The 18,987-nt window shown below is 46.6% G+C and overlaps 1 protein-coding gene across 1 annotated transcript; it reads right to left on the bottom strand.

Annotated features, from left to right (window-relative positions):
* Positions 1 to 2,202: 2,202 nt before the first annotated feature.
* On the bottom strand, positions 2,203 to 10,337 carry LOC135824552 (uncharacterized). The gene is made up of 4 exons (XM_065337288.1): positions 9,233 to 10,337; positions 7,073 to 7,209; positions 5,816 to 6,058; positions 2,203 to 3,188 (listed from the first exon to the last, which is right to left on the bottom strand). The coding sequence occupies exons 1-4, from the start codon at positions 9,666 to 9,668 to the stop codon at positions 2,589 to 2,591; spliced, it is 1,416 nt and encodes a 471-aa protein (XP_065193360.1). The 5' UTR covers positions 9,669 to 10,337; the 3' UTR covers positions 2,203 to 2,588.
* Positions 10,338 to 18,987: the final 8,650 nt, after the last annotated feature.

The raw sequence follows: 18,987 nt of genomic DNA, 5'->3' as shown, positions 1-18,987 counted from the left end.
TGGCACTGAGGTACAACTAACCGTTACTTTACACCTTCAAGCAGCTGAGCCTGTTGGCACTGAACAGTCCCAACACTATCTGGCATAAGTGTACATGGTGTACCCATCAACCGAACTAGCTGACACACACACGCACGCACACACCTCAGACCTCAGACCTCAGACATGCCCATCGCGGGAGCGATGATAGCGAACAGCTATGTTAGACATAGCAACTTGTGCTGGGATTACACCATTCAACAGCTTGCAAGGCTGATGAATTGACCGCCACTATTTTTAGCCTGGTATCCACCACACAGCTGTTTGAAGTGACTTTTTCTGGCCAGTGAATCCCTATTTTTCATTTTTCCATTTTTTCTTTTTTTTTTCTTTTCTTTTTTTTCTTTTTCTACTCACACACCACACCACATACTCCGGCATACACTGGCTGTTGGTAACCACCCAGGAGAATGAAAGAAAAGTCAGGAAGAGTCTGAGAAAGAGAAGAAAGACGTGTGTGACCATAATCGTCGGGAATCGAACCCGCAACCTATCGATTGCACACACGCACGCACACACACACACACACACACACACACACACACACACACACACACCTTGACCTTTGACCTTTGACGCCCATCGCCGGAGGCGATGATAGCAATGCTACGGCAGAAGCCATAGCAACTTGTGCTGGGATTGCACCATTCAACAGCTTGCAAGGCTGAAGAATTGACCGTCACTATTCAGCCTGGTCTACACCATACAGCTATTTGAAGTGATTTTTCTGGCCAGTGAATCCCTATTTTTGGTCTATTCATTTTTTTTCCCGCACACACATCACACCACATACTCCGGCATGCACTGGCTGTTGGTAACCACCCAGGAGAATGAAAGAAAAGTCAGGAAGAGTCTGAGAAAGAGAAGAAAGACGTGTGTGACCATAATCGTCGGGACTCGAACCCGCAACCTATCGATTGGAAATCGCTGCACATACCACTGCACCATATGGGACACACACACACACACACTGTGACACACACACACACACACACCTGTCCTGTCCTGTAGAGCCACTACCACTAGGGTCACGTGGGCGCCGAAGGGGCAGCAGAGAGAGAGAAAGAGCACGCCACCCGATGGCGCTCCAGATGTGAGACTACAAAATGTAGTCGGAACCGGCGAGAGCAGATACAAATATGCGGGAACTTGTCCCGTTCTCTGGCCGTTGGATGGTGGCAGTGCGTTGAACAGCGATGGCGGTTGCGTCCCTGGGTTGAGCGGAAACAACGATTGCAGGTGTCACAGTGAGCATTGCAGCAACTCCGAGCGGTAGTATCACCGGTGACAACAGCAGCTGGTTCGGTCGGTACTGGGCACGAGGTAGAAGCGGAGCAACGATGCACAGCCAAGCCACCGCGGCTCCGTAACCATGGTAACCAACGATAACTAACTGAGTGCGTTCGATTACACACTTGAATCGATTCATGAATCCATTCGCATGCATTCAAGTCGTTCGATTTCATGTCATGAGCCCTGGAATCGATTCGGAATCCATTCACTCTATTCACATGGGGTGATGTGAATAGCGCGAATCGATTCATGAATCGATTCGTGAATCGATTCGCGCGTGTAATCGAACGCACTCACTGTTACTTGGCACCAAGGGCACTGACATGCACCTCTCTGCTCCTAAATCGGCTTCTGCCGTTCAGCCGTGCACTTGTGCCTAGCGAGGTCACCCTGACATGCGAAGTGCCGGGCGCATGTGAAGCAAGTCACCGGTGCTGGTACGAGGGGATCCGGGGCGTCCGAGGTGTAAGCCAACCTCCAGTCTGGGCGAGAGTCACACATACTGTAAAAGCAGAAATTTTCGGTGGTGTTTTATTTTCGGTAACTTCGGTGCCGACAATTTTTACCGAAAATAAAACGCACCGAAATTTTCGGTACAACCGATACTGTATACATGTAGTACTAGTACACCTACCTGGAGAACGGGTTTTACCGAAATTTTCCCGCTATCGAACCGCCAATTTTGGCGAATACCGCCGAAAATATTACACCACCAAAATTTCTGCTTTTACAGTACACACACACACACACACACACACACACACACACACACACACACACACACACACACACACACACACACACACACACACACAATGCAGAACGTTTGTTTTCACATGTACTCCCATGTTGTTAGCTACAATTGCAGGGTAGTGCACATAATCCACCCATGGGAGGTAACATTTTTTCAAACCAGAATAGACTCCGTATATATTTTTGATAGATGGGGAAAGGCTACAATTTGTTTTGGATCAGATGTAGCAAAAAACCACGTGGATTACATATTTCGGTCAGCAAACTAACAAGAGGGATGCCTATATGCAGCGCCGTTGAGATAGCAATTAGAAAAGCGACGCCTAAGACTAAAACTAGAAAAGGCAACTTGAACTGCCTGAATCGTTGGCATCGACTAGCAGAAATTGAACGTGTAAAACGCAATAGCACGCTGATTAATTGAGTTGAAGCTGTTCTGCTGCTGCTGCTGCTGCTGCTGATAATCATCGGATCTTGATGATGACTAATGTCCCTAGTGACTTCTATTGGAATTCAAAGAGCCGTCTGAAATACCCGTTAAGGAAGCGACCATCTGGATCCATCTGCCTCCGGCGAATATCGAAATGATCGAGCTGTGGGCCAAAGCATGAACGAGTGATTTCCGGCGTCAGACAAGGTGTCTGGTTCATCAACGGCTTTCCACCGTTATCCAGGCAGAACTGGTTGTAATCTTTCAGGAATGGGTACCAGTTGTCATCGCCACCACTGCTCACAGGGTCTAACGTCATGCACTCACTGCCTGCAGAGTAGGAGAGAAAGGACTTGTTGTCCTCGAAAAGACGGTAGCCAACATTGACCAGGGAGCATCGCCAGCCCGTCCGTTTATGGTATGTCTGGAGAAAGGCAAAGTAGTCACGTAAGACTTGAGAGAAGCCAGCAACAGGAAAGGAAAAGATAGAGAAAGTGTACTGCGTTGCTTTGAACGGCTTATCGTTGTAGAGAATGGTTTGCTCGGCCGGTAGAATATGGTATCCTGCCAATGTGGACAAAACGCAGAGTGCTAGGTAGTCTGATGCCATGTACAGTGCGTTTCTCAGTGGGCATGGAGCCATCTGCACCAGCCGTCCAACCAGCGGCGTCACCTGCACAGACATATACACACACACACACACACACACACACACACACACACACACACACACACACACACACACACACACACACACACACACAAGTACATCGGATAGAGCACATACGACCAGAACTATCATTGAGTACAGCAGTGGCATCAGTCATCAGCAGCAAACCACATGGAATCTCGGTATTTATGTACAGTCAACTTCGCTTATAACGACACTCGGCGGGGCATCAGAAAAGTGTCCTTATTCGCGAAGTGTCGTTGTACACGAAGTCTCATTATATGTGTCACAGTTGGATGGGACTTTGCTCTGGGCATGAAAATTATGTCGTTATTCGCGAATTGTCGTTATATCCGCAGTCGTTATTAGCGAAGTTGACTGTAGCCTCTTCGCATATGGACGATCCGTGGCACAGTCCTGGAGGTCCGGTCACGGTGAACAATTTTGAATCAGCGGAGAACATGTTGGGATTGCTTTGCACTGAAACGAATACCCGCTGATGCTTCTCCAATAGCCTGTGGTACCAGCAATTAACTGTTCACTGTTTTCGGTTTCATTTTCTGGACAAATTGTTCTCCACTAAATTCGGGTCCATCAGGGGACAGTGCCACAGATCGTCAATTTGCAGAGGGTCTATAAATCCATTGCACGAACCCCGTGAGATATTTCAGTTCTTTTGCTGGAGAACAGCATTATGCAACAGAAACTGTGAATGTGCCCGCGACTGCCCAGATATCGTACACAGAAAAAATAATCGCCTCCAAGCATAATACTTTGTTCTCCGCGACCTCAATCTTTCTTGGGAGTGAAGTCACGGCTGCAAAAATTCAATGGTTCTACCGGTATGCAAGCTATCGCCAAGTCTTGAGGCTGCATTCTTTCCCCTGCCACATCAGGCCTATATCAGGGAACCTCTGGACATATCCAATGCATCAACTGTCAGTGGTTATTCCCTGCGATCCTAGCTCTCTGCATTCTATTAGTGTTGTACAGTAGGAGGCGATGGGAGAATTTATACTTAGTTATAACATTCTAGGTATCTTGAATTTAAACCAGCACATAACACATGGCATAGAATTTGTAATTTCATGACGAACTGGCCCAGTTCCGACAGGATGGAATTCATAGTATTTCGAAGTACGAAACTACAAATGCATGATGCACAACATGCACATGTCACGGCTGTTCGCGCACGGACATCTAACAATATGGAGTCGTTCGGTGCGATGTACGTAACGCGGTACAAACCTCATGAATACGATGGGAGTTTGCGTTTTGGGATGAAACTCATGTCACTCTCCGTGTGGTTCCACGATTTCGCAAGTCAAACCAGGATTTAATATTTGAAAGCGCTCGAGCGAGATACTCAATATCCAGACAATTTGAGAGAGAAGGAAGGTAAAAGGAACTCCTGCCGTGGTCAACCAGCATCCTGACCTTTTCGAACCTCTCCAAGCTGTCCCTGGTAGTCTGGATATTGACGCACGCACTGATTTTCAGCTTCTCCTCGCCGGGATCACGGGTGCAACTTTCAAATTTGCCGATATGCACTCGACCAAACTCACAATTGGATCTACATCACAATTTCAGGGCTATCTGTGTGCTTGCTGCCTTTTTCAGCAATACCCCACATGTCTACTGGGCAGTTTCCACCAGGCCTCGGCCTCCTGGACTCAACAGCGACTCCAGCGCCATGCCATCTGTCCCCTAAATCGCATGAAAAGGTAGCTCAGCATCGAACGCACGGGACCTGAAGTTTGTGCACGGGACGTGATAAAACTTGGTGAAGATAGCCAGAAGATAGTCCTCTACCTGGGAAAACTGAAAGCTAGACTGGGAAAACTCCTGAAAGGGCTTCTTGACGCAGGCATGTCAACGATGAATCAAGGAACGAGCGAGAAAGAAGGCTTGACTTGTGCAACGCGGAACAAACTGTTCCTGAGACGAAGTTGGCCATGTGAGGTACCAGCAGAAAGCTAGTTTCAAGAGGAACACGGAATACCTGTTTTCCGGGTAAACCTGGCCTGGTAGCTTTCTAAATCGAGCGAAAACCACAGCGAAATCGGCTGCTGAGAATTTGAAAATTCAAATTTCCTTGCCGATCCAGCCCAATCGAGACTTTTGGCTGCCATCTTGTTAAATGTCCAAATTTCGCGAAAAAAACAGCCGTGATGTGTCTTACACTGATAGCAACAAGACGCTAACCTCAGGGATCATGGTTGCATGAACGACTGACTGTACGAATACACACGACCAGCAAACTGTAAAGCATCCACACTATGATCCTCACCTCAACATATTTATCCACACACCTCCTCCCCCCCTCCCCCCTGTTTACTTGTAAGCATTGCCATAGCCTCTGAGACAGTTGTTTCACTTCTATGCTGGATGATGCATTTTCAATATCATCTCCACCGAGGAGCTCTGAGTGAGGTTATGGCGATACTGCAATGGGCTGCCCTCGCTATGGCGAGTTAACAAAGAGGCGAGGGAATAGTATACGCGAGAAACGCGTTACAGTGTACATTGTAAATCTGCTCTCTCCGTTCTGCCGTCGACTATACACTGAGCCGTCACGGCGCAGTTCAACTAAGAAGTGCACGTAATGTGGCAGTTCATTGATAACTTACCTTTGCCCAAGACATATTGCGAACTGCAAACTGCCAGTCGCTGCCATATGGTAAGAGGTGCTTGTTGTTGACGCAATCTCCATCCATGCAGTGATCCTCCACTTCATCCAGCCATTTGTCTGGTATGTAGGAGCGGAACTCTACGATGATACGATTGCAGAATGGCATCATGTAATACATGACAGCACAGCCCGATGATCTGATCTCGTCCAAGCCGTCGATAAACTCGTCCAATGTGTATACCTAACCGAGACAGAGATCAACCGATTGCTCAGCATCAGGGAGTTATCATGGTTATAGTCTATACATCTCCCTGCTCAGCATCAGGGAGTTGTCATGGTTATAGTCTATACATCTCCCTGCTCAGCATCAGGGAGTTGTCATGGTTATAGTCTATACATCTCCCTGCTCAGCATCAGGGAGTTGTCATGGTTATAGTCTATACATCTCCCTGCTCAGCATCAGGGAGTTATCATGGTTATAGTCTATACATCTCCTTGCTCAGCATGTACAAGTAGATGCTGAGCAGACCAAAGCCACGAACATCGTCGTTATAATTATACACATAGCAGTGCGCAAACTGGCGCATACGAACGCTCCCGTATAAACAGCATGACCTTGGACACTGGACAGCCTGACATAATATACACATGAGGTGACAACATTGCACACGCGTGGGCATACCCATGCAGAACGAATACAGCAAAGATTCTGCCATAGGTAATATACAACATGCCAGTATGCATAGAATTATTTCAAATTGGTGTATATGATCAGCGGGATGAATCGTAAGCAGTTCTGCAAGATCACCCGATTTATCAGACACGGTTCCAATAAGCACCACCTGTCCAAAAGGCGCAAACTACTGTACATGTAATCTGAAAAAGAACCGTTCCGATTTCCACAGAAACCCAGGAGTTGTACTGAACGTACGTGTATCAGATCTGTGGTAAGATTGAAAACCACATGTAGCACAGCACCAGGTTCTCAATGATGGCCTTATTCAGATCAGCCCCCCCCCCCCCCCCCCCACAGCCTATGCTCTTTCCCTGGGTGAGAGGTCGCTGTCAATATTATCAATATTAAATACAACATCAACACCCTGAGCGCTCTCACTCTCTGGACACACAGCTAACATCATCCCGGCATGTAAGATTGGTTCACGACTCTGAATGAGTATATAGGTTTGTGTACATCACTCACCACATGTAAAGGTTTGTAAATTACGGTGTCTGGTGTTGTTTTCCCTGTTCTTACCTTGTGATAAAGTCGCATCAGGCGTAGTGGAGCAATCTTGAACGTTACTTCATACACTATGCCGAGCAATCCAAAGCTGCCGCGTACAAGTCTCATAAGCTCCGGGTCAGTGTCCTCATGCACACTCACGTCTTGCCCTGTACAAGATGACAGAAGAGTAAAGCACGTACAACATAACTAACTTATAGTACAGTGCTGCTCGGTGATGAAATCCGATCGTGTGGGTCAAGTAAGCGCCCTGCGCCACTGTTCACATCCCAATGTTTGCAGGTCTAGGGCTGCACAGTGCCTGGCACGTACACGGCATGTGATTGGAGTTCTTTGAGAACCGCTGTACATGCACAGTGGGCGCACAGAAAATCTTACTTGCACTTGCTTGTAACGTTACAGATTGCAGGCCGACGTATGTTCATCATGTAGATTGTATGTTGGCCCGTAATTTAGATAACTATGATGGCAACCATGTTATTGTGACCAATTTCATAGATGTTGGTTGCCTTGTTGCTTTCTCTCCCCTCTCCTCTCACCCAAGCCATTCTGCATAAGCGAAGCTGTGGACGCAGCATACTGCTGCTACACTTCAACGCGGGAATGCGTATAATAATAATAATAATGATGGCAACCCGGCATGTATGTTGGGCATACCAGTGGTTATCCTGGCAACCCGGAGATCATGCTTGGTTGCGTGGGGTGCGGTTACTACAGTTACGTATGAGTAGGATGATAACATCGCCAAGGTTTCCCTTCGTCAACCAGTGTAATTCCTGGAAATGCCACTGAAATGCGTACACAGCGGACGTTCCTCACTTACAGCAAGGGAGTACAAGACTAGTGACAATGTGCAGCATGCAGGGGCGTAGCACCCGCTACGACTGGTACGACCATGGACGTACCACTTTTCGAAAAGTGTGGTCCGTCCGGAACGTGCAAAACCGTAATAAAAAAAATCAGGATCCATCGATGCATATATGCGCATCAGACTTTGACCTTTTTTCTAGACTCGTACTCGTAGATCTGTTATGCATCTGCAGTCGTACTGAGTACTGTACTCGACTCGACTGCACACTGCGCCAGAAGTGTGCCAGAAGTTCCCAGAACGCAGGATTTTGTGTCCTTTTTACAAAATTTTCCCCGGGGAGGTCCCCAGGACCCCCTTCAACACGGCCTTCGGCCACACCGACCTTCGGTCGTACCATTTCCAAAACCCCTCCTACGCCCCTGGCATGGCATACCTGGTGGCAGTGCACTGCATCCCTGCGCCTGGTTCTTGTCTCAGGGTACATTCTTAGCTCTCGGAAAAGTTCGAAACTCAGCGAAAAGTTGGAGAAGTGTTCGTATATCCTCTCGAAATTATCGGCATGGGGATTCTCCAAAGCTCTCCAAGCTTTCTGCTCTTTTGGGGTGATGGAAGCTTGGAGATTCACGCTGTTATGGATCTACGCCCCATGCAGACTACATTGTACTACATAATACACGTGTTTCCATGCGTGCGATCAGAACTGAGATCATGGACATGCTCATGTCTCCCAAGGCCGCAGTTCGCTGGGCGTTTTGCACTCAAGACAACAAAGAGGTCCGTTCTTTTATTCTTCCCGTTTCTTCGTCTTCCAGGAGAGATCTCTCCAAGAACTAGCAGAAAATACGAAAGCCGCCCTGAACGTGTGTTGAGTGTGGCTCCGGATGCACCAACCATGGGCTCAGGCTATGTAGTACTGATGTAACGTTACAATTACATGGACACAATTATACACAGGTGTACTGTAACAGGGTCGTAGCACCCAGCCCGGACCATACTTCGAAACGGTGACCGACCCAATGCAGGAAAAACGGGGTTTCCGTCAATAATATTCATTTCTGGTCAAGTACTGGGGCAGTCCTCATCTGGCCGGACCACCTGAAATGTCAATGCTATGACCCTGTGTTACTCACATCTGCACGGGTCATTGTGGTGCTATGCAAAGTCTTCACCTGAATAAATCTTACTGGGTGACATTGATAGCAGAGATTTGAACACAACATAATGATATTTGACATTATTTGTGCTCAATTATAAGAATGGCCCAGAGAGTCCAGCTAGGTTGAGCTAGGTCTGTAAATGGATACTATAAATCTAGATTGTTTGTTAGATTTATAATATTACTAAGGTATGACATTCCTTACCGTCAGCAGTGATCATTCTAACGGAGACCACGTAAGAGCTGACCTGGCCATGTTCGTCAGGAAAGGCAGAATCTTTGGTTTGTCCCACGACAGCTGCGCCAGCAGTCAGGTTGCCAATCTCCGTGTTTACGTGCAGCATGAGGCCGTGAGCCTGCAGTTTGTGTGAGATGTCGTAGTAGCGAGCTCCACTTCCTACCGTGATGGTCATGTTTCTCTCATCCGGGTCTTTGATACAGTCAAGCCGCCGCATATCCAGTACCGTTCCATTGTCGGCATCGATGCAATCAGTCGTGGAGTGGCGCGAGCCCAAAGCTCTAACTGGAGATGGGTATTGGTCAGGGTCCGTTACAACTTCCACTATTTCATCGACGCGAGTTACTTGTTTGTATTTTACAGGCCGAGTTAGCAACTCGCCGCCCCAATTTCGGACGTCCATGGTGTTACTTCTCACAATGAGTCTGTGACTGAGTTACACAGCTGGAATAACACCTGTAACGAGTGCAGCTGCTACTATAACGTTACACGCACACGCCGGGTAGTAGTAGGCCCAAACCCAGAACTACCAACTACTACACTCTACAGACAGTGTAGATCTACAACTAAAGAACTGTTACTTGTACTTCAAACACAGATGGAGCGGTTACACACAAAAGTAACGTTAGTTCATAACATTAAACAGTCGCTAGGCCATTTGCCAGACCAGACGAAAGCACATGGTAAGAACTGCAAGTGCAACCGATGATGATTCGTTCCTTGTTTACAAGTACTGCTGCGAAGAAAAAATAATAGTTGTGAACAGCAGGCATAACTGGGGCCCGTAGCCTAAGGAAGAGTGGAGGTCATCGTTGATCCTGCATCCTGCATCCTGCTCGATCGGAGCGCTCCGCGATGATTCCGATCACCTGCTACAGTACTACTAGTACTAGATCTACGACTTCATACTGCCTGCCGGTCACGAATCACGACATAAATGCAGGCCAGGGACGACTCGACTATGTACGTCCAGCTACATGTAGATCTACACTACACAGGGTGCTACCACATAATTATTGTAGTAGATCTACCACTAGCTGCTACTGCAACTGCATGATGAGGCTGTCCGGAAGTGGTCTACGAACCTTTGCTTGGCTTGACAGTGGAATGTAGTCTTGATTGTGGAGCCGGAGTGACAAGACGTCTCTCTTTTCCGCATGCTTGATATAGATAGATTTATTTTCGGTCTAGCGCATACTAGTAGCGCTATATTTATAATAAATACTAGCGAGGTCATCTGCTGCACGTACATGACTGTAGTCTTGTAGATCTGCCCGTAAAGATCTGGTTGCGATTCACGACAAGAAACAGTCAGGGGTGAAATGTCACCCGCCACAACCAGTGCAGTCCATTGTTACTGCCAGTACTGGGCCACCGGTATTCATCAATGATCATTCATCAGTCAAGTACTTAGTGTACCATCATACGGTACATATTTTGTGCTTGTTAAATCCGACTCTTCTACTTCGAAGTACAAAAGTCCTTTCCTCATAAAAATTATTACCTCCTACCTATAAACGACGACGTTACGTTTGTGTCATCGGGATCTGTTGTAAGCGCAGATGTTTGCGAACCTCTCCTTTGCCTTTGGCTTTGCTGTGTAAACAGTAAAGTTACTAAAGGGGAAGTTAAGGCAAAAATTAAAATTTCACCAGTTGTAATCTTCGGGGTGCTGAGTCGAATGGTCTTGGTCCGAGAAAGCTGAGACGCTCCCTTCCTACTTGAATCCCAATCGAACTCGCGCACTTCCACCGAAACTGGGTGACTGCGCCCTACTAGATGGGGATTTGTATGCAAAATGTCACTAAAAGCGCCATTTCGTTCTTATAAAAGCACGGATGACCGCGATTGGCCCATATGTTGTAGTCTTTTGGACGCTGAGTCGACTGGTTTTGGTCCGAAAAGGCTGCGATGCAGCGTTCCTCCTTTATTCCCAATCGAACATGGTGGAACAAGCGGTCACGTGCTCCTGGGTGCCCAAATCACCTGGTCACCACGCCAGCAGGCGACAACTTTCACACCAAGGTTCAACTCGAGTGACAGGACTGCACCCAAAAAGGTCAAACAGGCTAGTAAGTAGTTGTACCCTGCAGGCACGGTGACCAGGTGACTGGTGTACGCAGGAGCACGTGACCGCTTGTTCAACCATGTTCGATTGGGAATAAAGGAGGAACGCTGCATCGCAGTGTAGTGGGTAGCCGAGTAGTCGGATGGAGGCACACACAATAAGACTGTGAAGTAGGTTTCTTGGCTCAATCTGCCTGAAGTTATGGTTACAACTGCTCCGGCTCAATCTGCCAGGAGGGACTCTGAACGGAATATAACTGCTCCGGCTCAATCTGCCAGGAGGGACTCTCTTCTCTGCTATGAGCGAATCTATCTCTGGTAGAGCAGATAGGGCTTATATAGCATAGACAGCATATACATGGCAAGGGGAGAAATAGTAGTGCAAGGAGAAGACGTACAAGGAGATAACGTGAAAGGAATAGGTAGGAGGAAGAATGGACCTAAGTAGCGAGCAACCATTAGGTAACAGGAATGCAATCTACCAGTATGAAGGAAACTAATGTGAATGGCAGGCAGGGTAATTGGGCGTGAAGGTTACTAAGAGGACAGCGGTTGGAAAAGCCATTTGACTGTGTGCGAGCTAGGACATGGATTCTGGGAAGACATCTGGCAGAAGAAGAGAAGCGGAAGATATCTTAGAACTAGTAATCAAAAGAGTTAGTGATGAGGAACGGGCTATAGGAATCAATGTAATGTAGTACAGCATGAATGTGTGCAACATGTATACAGGTCATGCCGTACCGGTCTGCAGGCAGGGTTGTCTAGTAGTCCTACTTCAAAGTATTAAAGTGGTTGCTGGGAGAAGCACTTAGGAGTAACCGGTGGGACAAGAGTTGGTTATAAGTAGGGCCAGGGATACTACACCCTCCCTTCCTACACTAAATCACGCCCTCGTGATTTGACATCCAGTTCGGTGATGTATGATGAACAGTACTCACTAGAAGGCACCGTCAGTAGGTGGACTGGACATCTAACTTGCATTCACGTACAGGTATTCTTGAATTTTGAACAGAGCGCTGGACCGAAAGAGTGACAACTGACACTAGTAGTAGTAGGAGTAGTAGTAGCTAGAGCTCAGCAGCAGATCATAGGAGGCGGTGAGAACGTCATAGTAGATAGCGTATTACTTGTAGAGCGTCAACCGGAATATGGCAAATAATATCGGAAATGATAACGTTTTTTAGAGTAGACAGAAGAACTGAACTGATAACAAATCAAAAATAGAAGCACACCAGGTTCTCACCATCTCACGGGGTCAAAAGGGAATATTGTCCTCCAAATAGGACTCACAGCACACTTGCATACAGGTCATGCCGTACCGGTCTGCAGGCAGGGTTGTCTAGTAGTCCTACTTCAAAGTATTAAAGTGGTTGCTGGGAGAAGCACTTAGGAGTAACCGGTGGGACAAGAGTTGGTTATAAGTAGGGCCAGGGATACTACAGCAGCCTTTTCGGACCAAAACCAGTCGACTCAGCGTCCAAAAGACTACAACATATGGGCCAATCGCGGTCATCCGTGCTTTTATAAGAACGAAATGGCGCTTTTAGTGACATTTTGCATACAAATCCCCATCTAGTAGGGCGCAGTCACCCAGTTTCGGTGGAAGTGCGCGAGTTCGATTGGGATTCAAGTAGGAAGGGAGCGTCTCAGCTTTCTCGGACCAAGACCATTCGACTTAGCACCCCGAAGACTACAACTGGTGAAATTTTAATTTTTGCCTTAACTTCCCCTTTAACTAATTACTTCCCCTTTAAGGTGGCTCCTACCCCTCGGGTCCAAATTTTTTTGTTTGAAACGTGGCTACAAATGATTGTACTTTGTTCCGTTGGATATCTTGTGTACGGAGACGAATTTTTATCAAGTTCTACCGGCCGGTTTCACTCGGGGGAGGGGCCAAACATAGCGTACTCACAATTGCCAATTTAGGCCAAAAAATACCGGAAAACCAGTTTTTTGGCCGTAGCACTGGTAGTTACCCCCTTTTTCTTGATGACCAACACCAGGACAGTAGTATACTTGCTAAATATCAGCATTAGCTGTAGAAGTGGGTAGAATTCTGCTAGAAGGTGACTTTTTTTCTCTTTTCGGAATCATCCCATTTCAGCGCACACGTCCCACATATTAGCCCCGCCCACAAGTATTTGACACTGAACTTGCCCTGTATTCGATGGTTATGCTATCATAACCTAATAATGGTACTGTGTAGCAAGTTTGAGCAGGTTCTACCGAAGGTAACTCGTGAAATAAAACTTTGAAGTTTCAAGTGATGCCATATTTCAAGAATCAGCACATTGCACTGGGACATTGTCCAACGCCTTAGAACCCCTGACTCCACCATATGACAGATACGTGTCTTACAATAATTGATTGCAACATCTTCCGAACCTAGTAGTAGAGCTTTGGATCAAGTTTTAGCAGTTTCCACCGAAGCTAACTACCAAAACAGAACTTTGAAGTCGCCCACATACTAAATGCCATAGCTGAGCATGTGCATTGAGTGTATGGTCTAAAGGTTTTCACAACTAGCTCCAATGCGGCAGATACTTGGCTTACATTACTTGATTGCAACATCTTCAGAACATAGTAGTAGAGCTTTGGATCAAGTTTAGACAGTTTCTACCGAAGCAAACTACCAAAATAGAACTTTGAAGTCGCCCACATACTAAATGCCATACATGGAGATGAGCATGTGTATTGAGTGTACATGTATGTTCTAGTGTTTTTCACAACTTTCTCCAACATGAAGCCGATAGTGATGTGGAATTTGTTGACTGCTTTGTCCAAACATAGTGCTGAAGCAATGCACATTAGGCACTTTCTACTGGTAATGTAATTATTATAACAGTGTTTGCTGCCAACATAGCAAGAAATTCTTCTATACTAAATGCGTATTCCACGGGGTACGGTCCAATGGCTTTTCACTTCACATCTAGCCACTGTTCTTCGTGCATTACTTGAATGCTTAGTCTCCGTGGTAATGAAGCTAAGAGCCACACTGGAGAAGTTTCTACTGAAGCTAACTATCAAAAATCTAAAATTTCCAAGATGCTACTATTACATCAAGTAGCTGTGTGCAATGCCACTGTGTTGAACACAGTAAGCAAAATCGAGTCACTAAAACCCTATTTGCCAGATACAAGCTGTTGAGACTGATAGTAGCTGTATGATCTGATATGGATGGTGGTTCCACACTGACCAGCACATGTACACGCGCACAGGCAGAAGAACACGCAAGTAATACACCTAACGTTACTTCGAAGTACACTGTGTACATCATGACAAGCGTATATACAAGCATCACTCCTGTTCTCCACAACCGGCAGTCCTGGGCCACTCCAGCTGGTCAGAGTGCAATAATTTCTGCAGCAGGCTTGACTTGGAAAGCTACTCACAACTGCCATGGCTGCAACATAAGTATTACCAGCGCTGTTACAGTGCTACTTGTATTATTATTATTATTATTATTATTATTATTATTGTCAATCCATTGTGGTGCATGGCACTCGTTTTCAACAACCGAGTTTATGTCATTAGTTGCATATCCAACGCCAGCAGAAAAAAAGAGGGGGTGGGGGAAAATTACCACGGTTCAACACTAGTCATACTGAACGGCGTTATGCCATGCCAGGCACGCACACAAAACGCCCGCGCGAGCGCGCATGCATGTACACACCCGGGTGACACACATTGATGCGACTTTACATAGCCTGCACTGTCGTTCTATGTCATAGGAGTGAGTGCACACACATATATAATGTACATGTAGATTGCCTAATTTTGCATACGTAATAAAATTGTATAATTATGTATACACACATGTGCGTGCACATATAGATAAACTCAACGGCATACGCATGAGTGTGTGCCAGTAGGGCCACATGCCAATTATCGGATTAGTCTGTGAAAGTTGCACGGCACGACAAACTTTCGGACAGTCTAAAGATATGACACAATGAATGTGGAACACCCTCCAGTGTGTAAGACCATTTCATATCTATTTCGCAGCGTTTGTGATTTTCGGAGCGTCCCTGTTGATATTTGATGTCCTCACTTGGTTGATGACACAGTCACAAATTATCAAATTCACCTCCAATGCCATCCAATCTGCGTTCCGCGATACATGTACAGTGAACGGTGTTGAGGAAAGCCATGCAGCAATAAAACAGTCGAGACTCCCAACCAGCGGCTACAATTCAACAGCGTATTGAAGTACGAATTGTTGTAAACAATTTTCAAGACACAATTACAAAATTTGAAGTGCGTCTTGAAACGTGTTTGAAGTGCTTCGATGTATTTACCTTCGATCTCCCTGAATCGATCCATCCACAGCTACCTGACGAATTTGCTAGTCAGTGCGGGAGATGATCGAGCAAGTTATACTATTTGAAGGTCGCGAGATGTCAGTGGCACTGACAGGAAATCTACACAAGCGTGTTCTGAAATAATTAATTTTTCTAATACTCAGGCATGATTCAAGAGCGGACTTTGATTTCTCCCTTCTTGTGGTACGAGCACCAGTCGACATTGCATTCTTGGAAAATCTTCTGCGAGTGCTGCCTTCCCCTTTCATAGAAAGAACGAGTGAAGAGGGACACTAGCAGCAGGTTCTAGCTAGGTCGCCAGAATTGCAGAAAAGCGAGAAGACGTTCAACAACGATTGATTGCACAAAAATCATCGCTACCGAAAAATTTACTGAAAATCTACACTTTTCAAACACTTTTCAAACGATGCGCGCGCAGAGGGTGTGAGCCACCTTAAGGGCCTGGTCAGACTGCGGCAAAATCGAAATAATCCTAGGATTATAATCCGAATCTCCATTTGCCGCCAGAGCGGCAAAAGCGAGAGTTGACGCTCCAAAAAAAAAGCAAGAACGGGCCACGCTTTTCCGCTCCAAACATGATTTGACGCTGATACGCCACTGACGCTGACATCACTGATTTTTTCATCTCGATATCGAGGAGCTAATTGGCCACGGACAACAACAAAACTCATAAGGATGGTTGCAAGGATTGCACTGAAGGTGTTGGCGATCCCAAGGTGAAGGAATTTGACATCGTTCGTGGAGATTACCACTTGACGCTCGAAATGAAGTTTGAATTTTCATTCTCCTCACATGTGTAGTGTGATCGCGATTCAAATTCTGGACGCTGTTCTTTTTTCGTCAGGCAACCAAAAGTTGCCGCAGTCTGACCAGGCCCTAATAGGCGATTCACACGACAGGCAAATCCACGTTTGTCAAGTGCCCGCAGGAAGTGAAACGTGAGGCCGCAGTTCACACGGCCGCGGGTAGCTGCCAGAGCTCCCGCGAGTAGGGCTCAAACGGTCACGGTTTTACCCCTGACGATTAACTGCTAAGCTAACGGTCGGTTAACCGGTTATAACCTATAAGCCACGGCAATCCTGCGGACTCTTTTTTAACCGTATATTTGACTATACTCATTCAAAAAATGTACCCTGTTCAGTACAACGCGCACTTGTGCATTCTCTTGCATGCTCATTCATACATACTCTCACAGCAAGTGACCAGATATGACCGAGTTGACAGCCCAGAAATTGCGTACCCGTGCGACAGCCCGCGAAAGTGCACACTTTGCAACGACCTGATACTTGAAAAATTGACTGAAAAGTTACTGCGCAACCGTTATCTTTATCGGTTAACCGTTAATTCTTCGTAACCGGTCTGAAACCGGTTAATCGGACTAATCGTTTGAGCCCTACCCGCGAGTATAAGGTTGCGTTTGGTTGGGCATTTTCAGAATGTAAATAACAACCATTCTGGAATGGGAATCGGCAAGAATCACCTGACCAAACTAACGCGCCAGAATCAATAAGGAATCACTTGACGTAACAATTCCATGATGTCGTTGTGGAACGGCGGCTGTCTTTTCTTTTACCCGACTTTAGTTTCCTTGAGAGAGTCATGGTACTTCTGAGTGCATGATTTGAGGCACTTGAACCTGTTGCTACATTGTTTGGCTCGTGGCAGCCATTATCATTTTTGATTCCAGAATGAGAATGCTCATTCCAGCATGTGAGGTGGAATGATCATTCTCCAAAAAGAATCATTCTCAGCGATTCCCATTCTGGAATCATGTGGAATGTGACCAACCTAACGCACTCTTTTGACCAACCAAACGGGCGAGAATGATTCCGAGTGATTCCAAGTGATTCCCATTTAGGAATGTGACCAACCAAACGTAACCTAAGTATCCGGTGAGTATACGGCGTTACTGTGGTGATTTGAAATGAGTACCCAAAAACAAAGGCCAAACAACCAGGGTTCAAGACTACCGTACCATAGTACGACCTCACAGCCTCATAACTGTAAAAGTGCCCGCAGATGAGTGCATCCGCGGGCAAAAAGGCCATGGACACTTTTGATTCCCGCGGGCAAATTTTGGTCACCCGCAGGAATATCTCCATGGCGACTTTCCTGTAAACGTGGATTTGCCTGTCGTGTGAATCGCCTATTAGGCCGATTCACAATACAACTTTCTGCGACGCGACATGCGACTTGCGACACATGCGACGAGCTGCGACAGCGACACACGGTTCACAATATTCTTCATGTTTGCGACATCATCATGCACAAGTAGTACTATGAGTATGCACGTGCACTGCACGTGCACCCAGGGTCGAAACTGTACTCCATTTGTGTATGTCGCGTGTCGCATGTCGCAAAAGTTGAACTTTCTTCAACTTCTGCGACAGGTGCATTGCGACAGCTTGCGACAGCTTGCGACAGCTCGCGACAGGCAGTTTCTTGTCGCAACTGTCGCAAATCGCGTGTCGCGTCGCAGAAAGTTGTATTGTGAATCGGGCTTTAAAAGTTGTATTGTGAATCGGGCTTAAAGCCCGATTCACAATACAACTTTCTGCGACGCGACACGCGATTTGCGACAGTTGCGACAAGAAACTGCCTGTCGCGAGCTGTCGCAAGCTGTCGCAATGCACCTGTCGCAGAAGTTGAAGAAAAGCCCGATTCACAATACAACTTTCTGCGACGCGCCACGCGATTTGCGACAGTTGCGACAAGAAACTGCCTGTCGCGAGCTGTCGCAAGCTGTCGCAAGCTGTCGCAGTGCACCTGTCGCAGAAGTGGAAGAAAGTTCAACTTTTGCGACATGCGACACGCGACATACACAAATGGAGTACAGTTTCGACCCTGGGTGCACGTGCAGTGCACGTGCATAGTACTACTTGTGCATGAGGATGTCGCAAACATGAAGAACATTGTGAACCGTGTGTCGCTGTCGCAGCTCGTCGCATGTGTCGCAAGTCGCATGTCGCGTCGCAGAAAGTTGTATTGTGAATCGGCCTAAAGTTCAACTTTTGCGACATGCGACACGCGACATACACAAATGGAGTACAGTTTCGACCCTGGGTGCACGTGCAGTGCACGTGCATAGTACGACTTGTGCATGAGGATGTCGCAAACATGAAGAATATTGTGAACCGTGTGTCGCTGTCGCAGCTTGTCGCATGTGTCGCAAGTCGCATGTCGCGTCGCAGAAAGTTGTATTGTGAATCGGCCTTTAAGCCCGATTCACAATACAACTTTCTGCGACGCGACACGCGATTTGCGACAGTTGTAGGCCTTGACGGATTATGCTAGCATAATTTTTCGCATAATTCCTACCAAAATCGAATAATC

The sequence above is a fragment of the Sycon ciliatum genome, chromosome 1, assembly GCF_964019385.1.
Source record: "Sycon ciliatum chromosome 1, ocSycCili1.1, whole genome shotgun sequence".
NCBI classification, from domain to species: Eukaryota; Metazoa; Porifera; class Calcarea; order Leucosolenida; family Sycettidae; genus Sycon; species Sycon ciliatum.
The sequence above is the reverse complement of the archived record's forward strand: the minus strand, read 5'-3'. Positions and strand labels throughout refer to the sequence as shown.

Excerpts from the sequence above, each read along its gene's own strand:
- LOC135824552 (XM_065337288.1), bottom strand. The coding sequence starts at position 9,668 with ATGGACGTCCGAAATTGGGGCGGCGAGTTGCTAACTCGGCCTGTAAAA. Across the intron at positions 7,210-9,232 it reads TAGAATGATCACTGCTGACG|GGCAAGACGTGAGTGTGCAT; the intron begins GTAAGGAATGTC and ends CATCTTGTACAG. Across the intron at positions 6,059-7,072 it reads TGATGCGACTTTATCACAAG|GTATACACATTGGACGAGTT; the intron begins GTAAGAACAGGG and ends TGTCTCGGTTAG.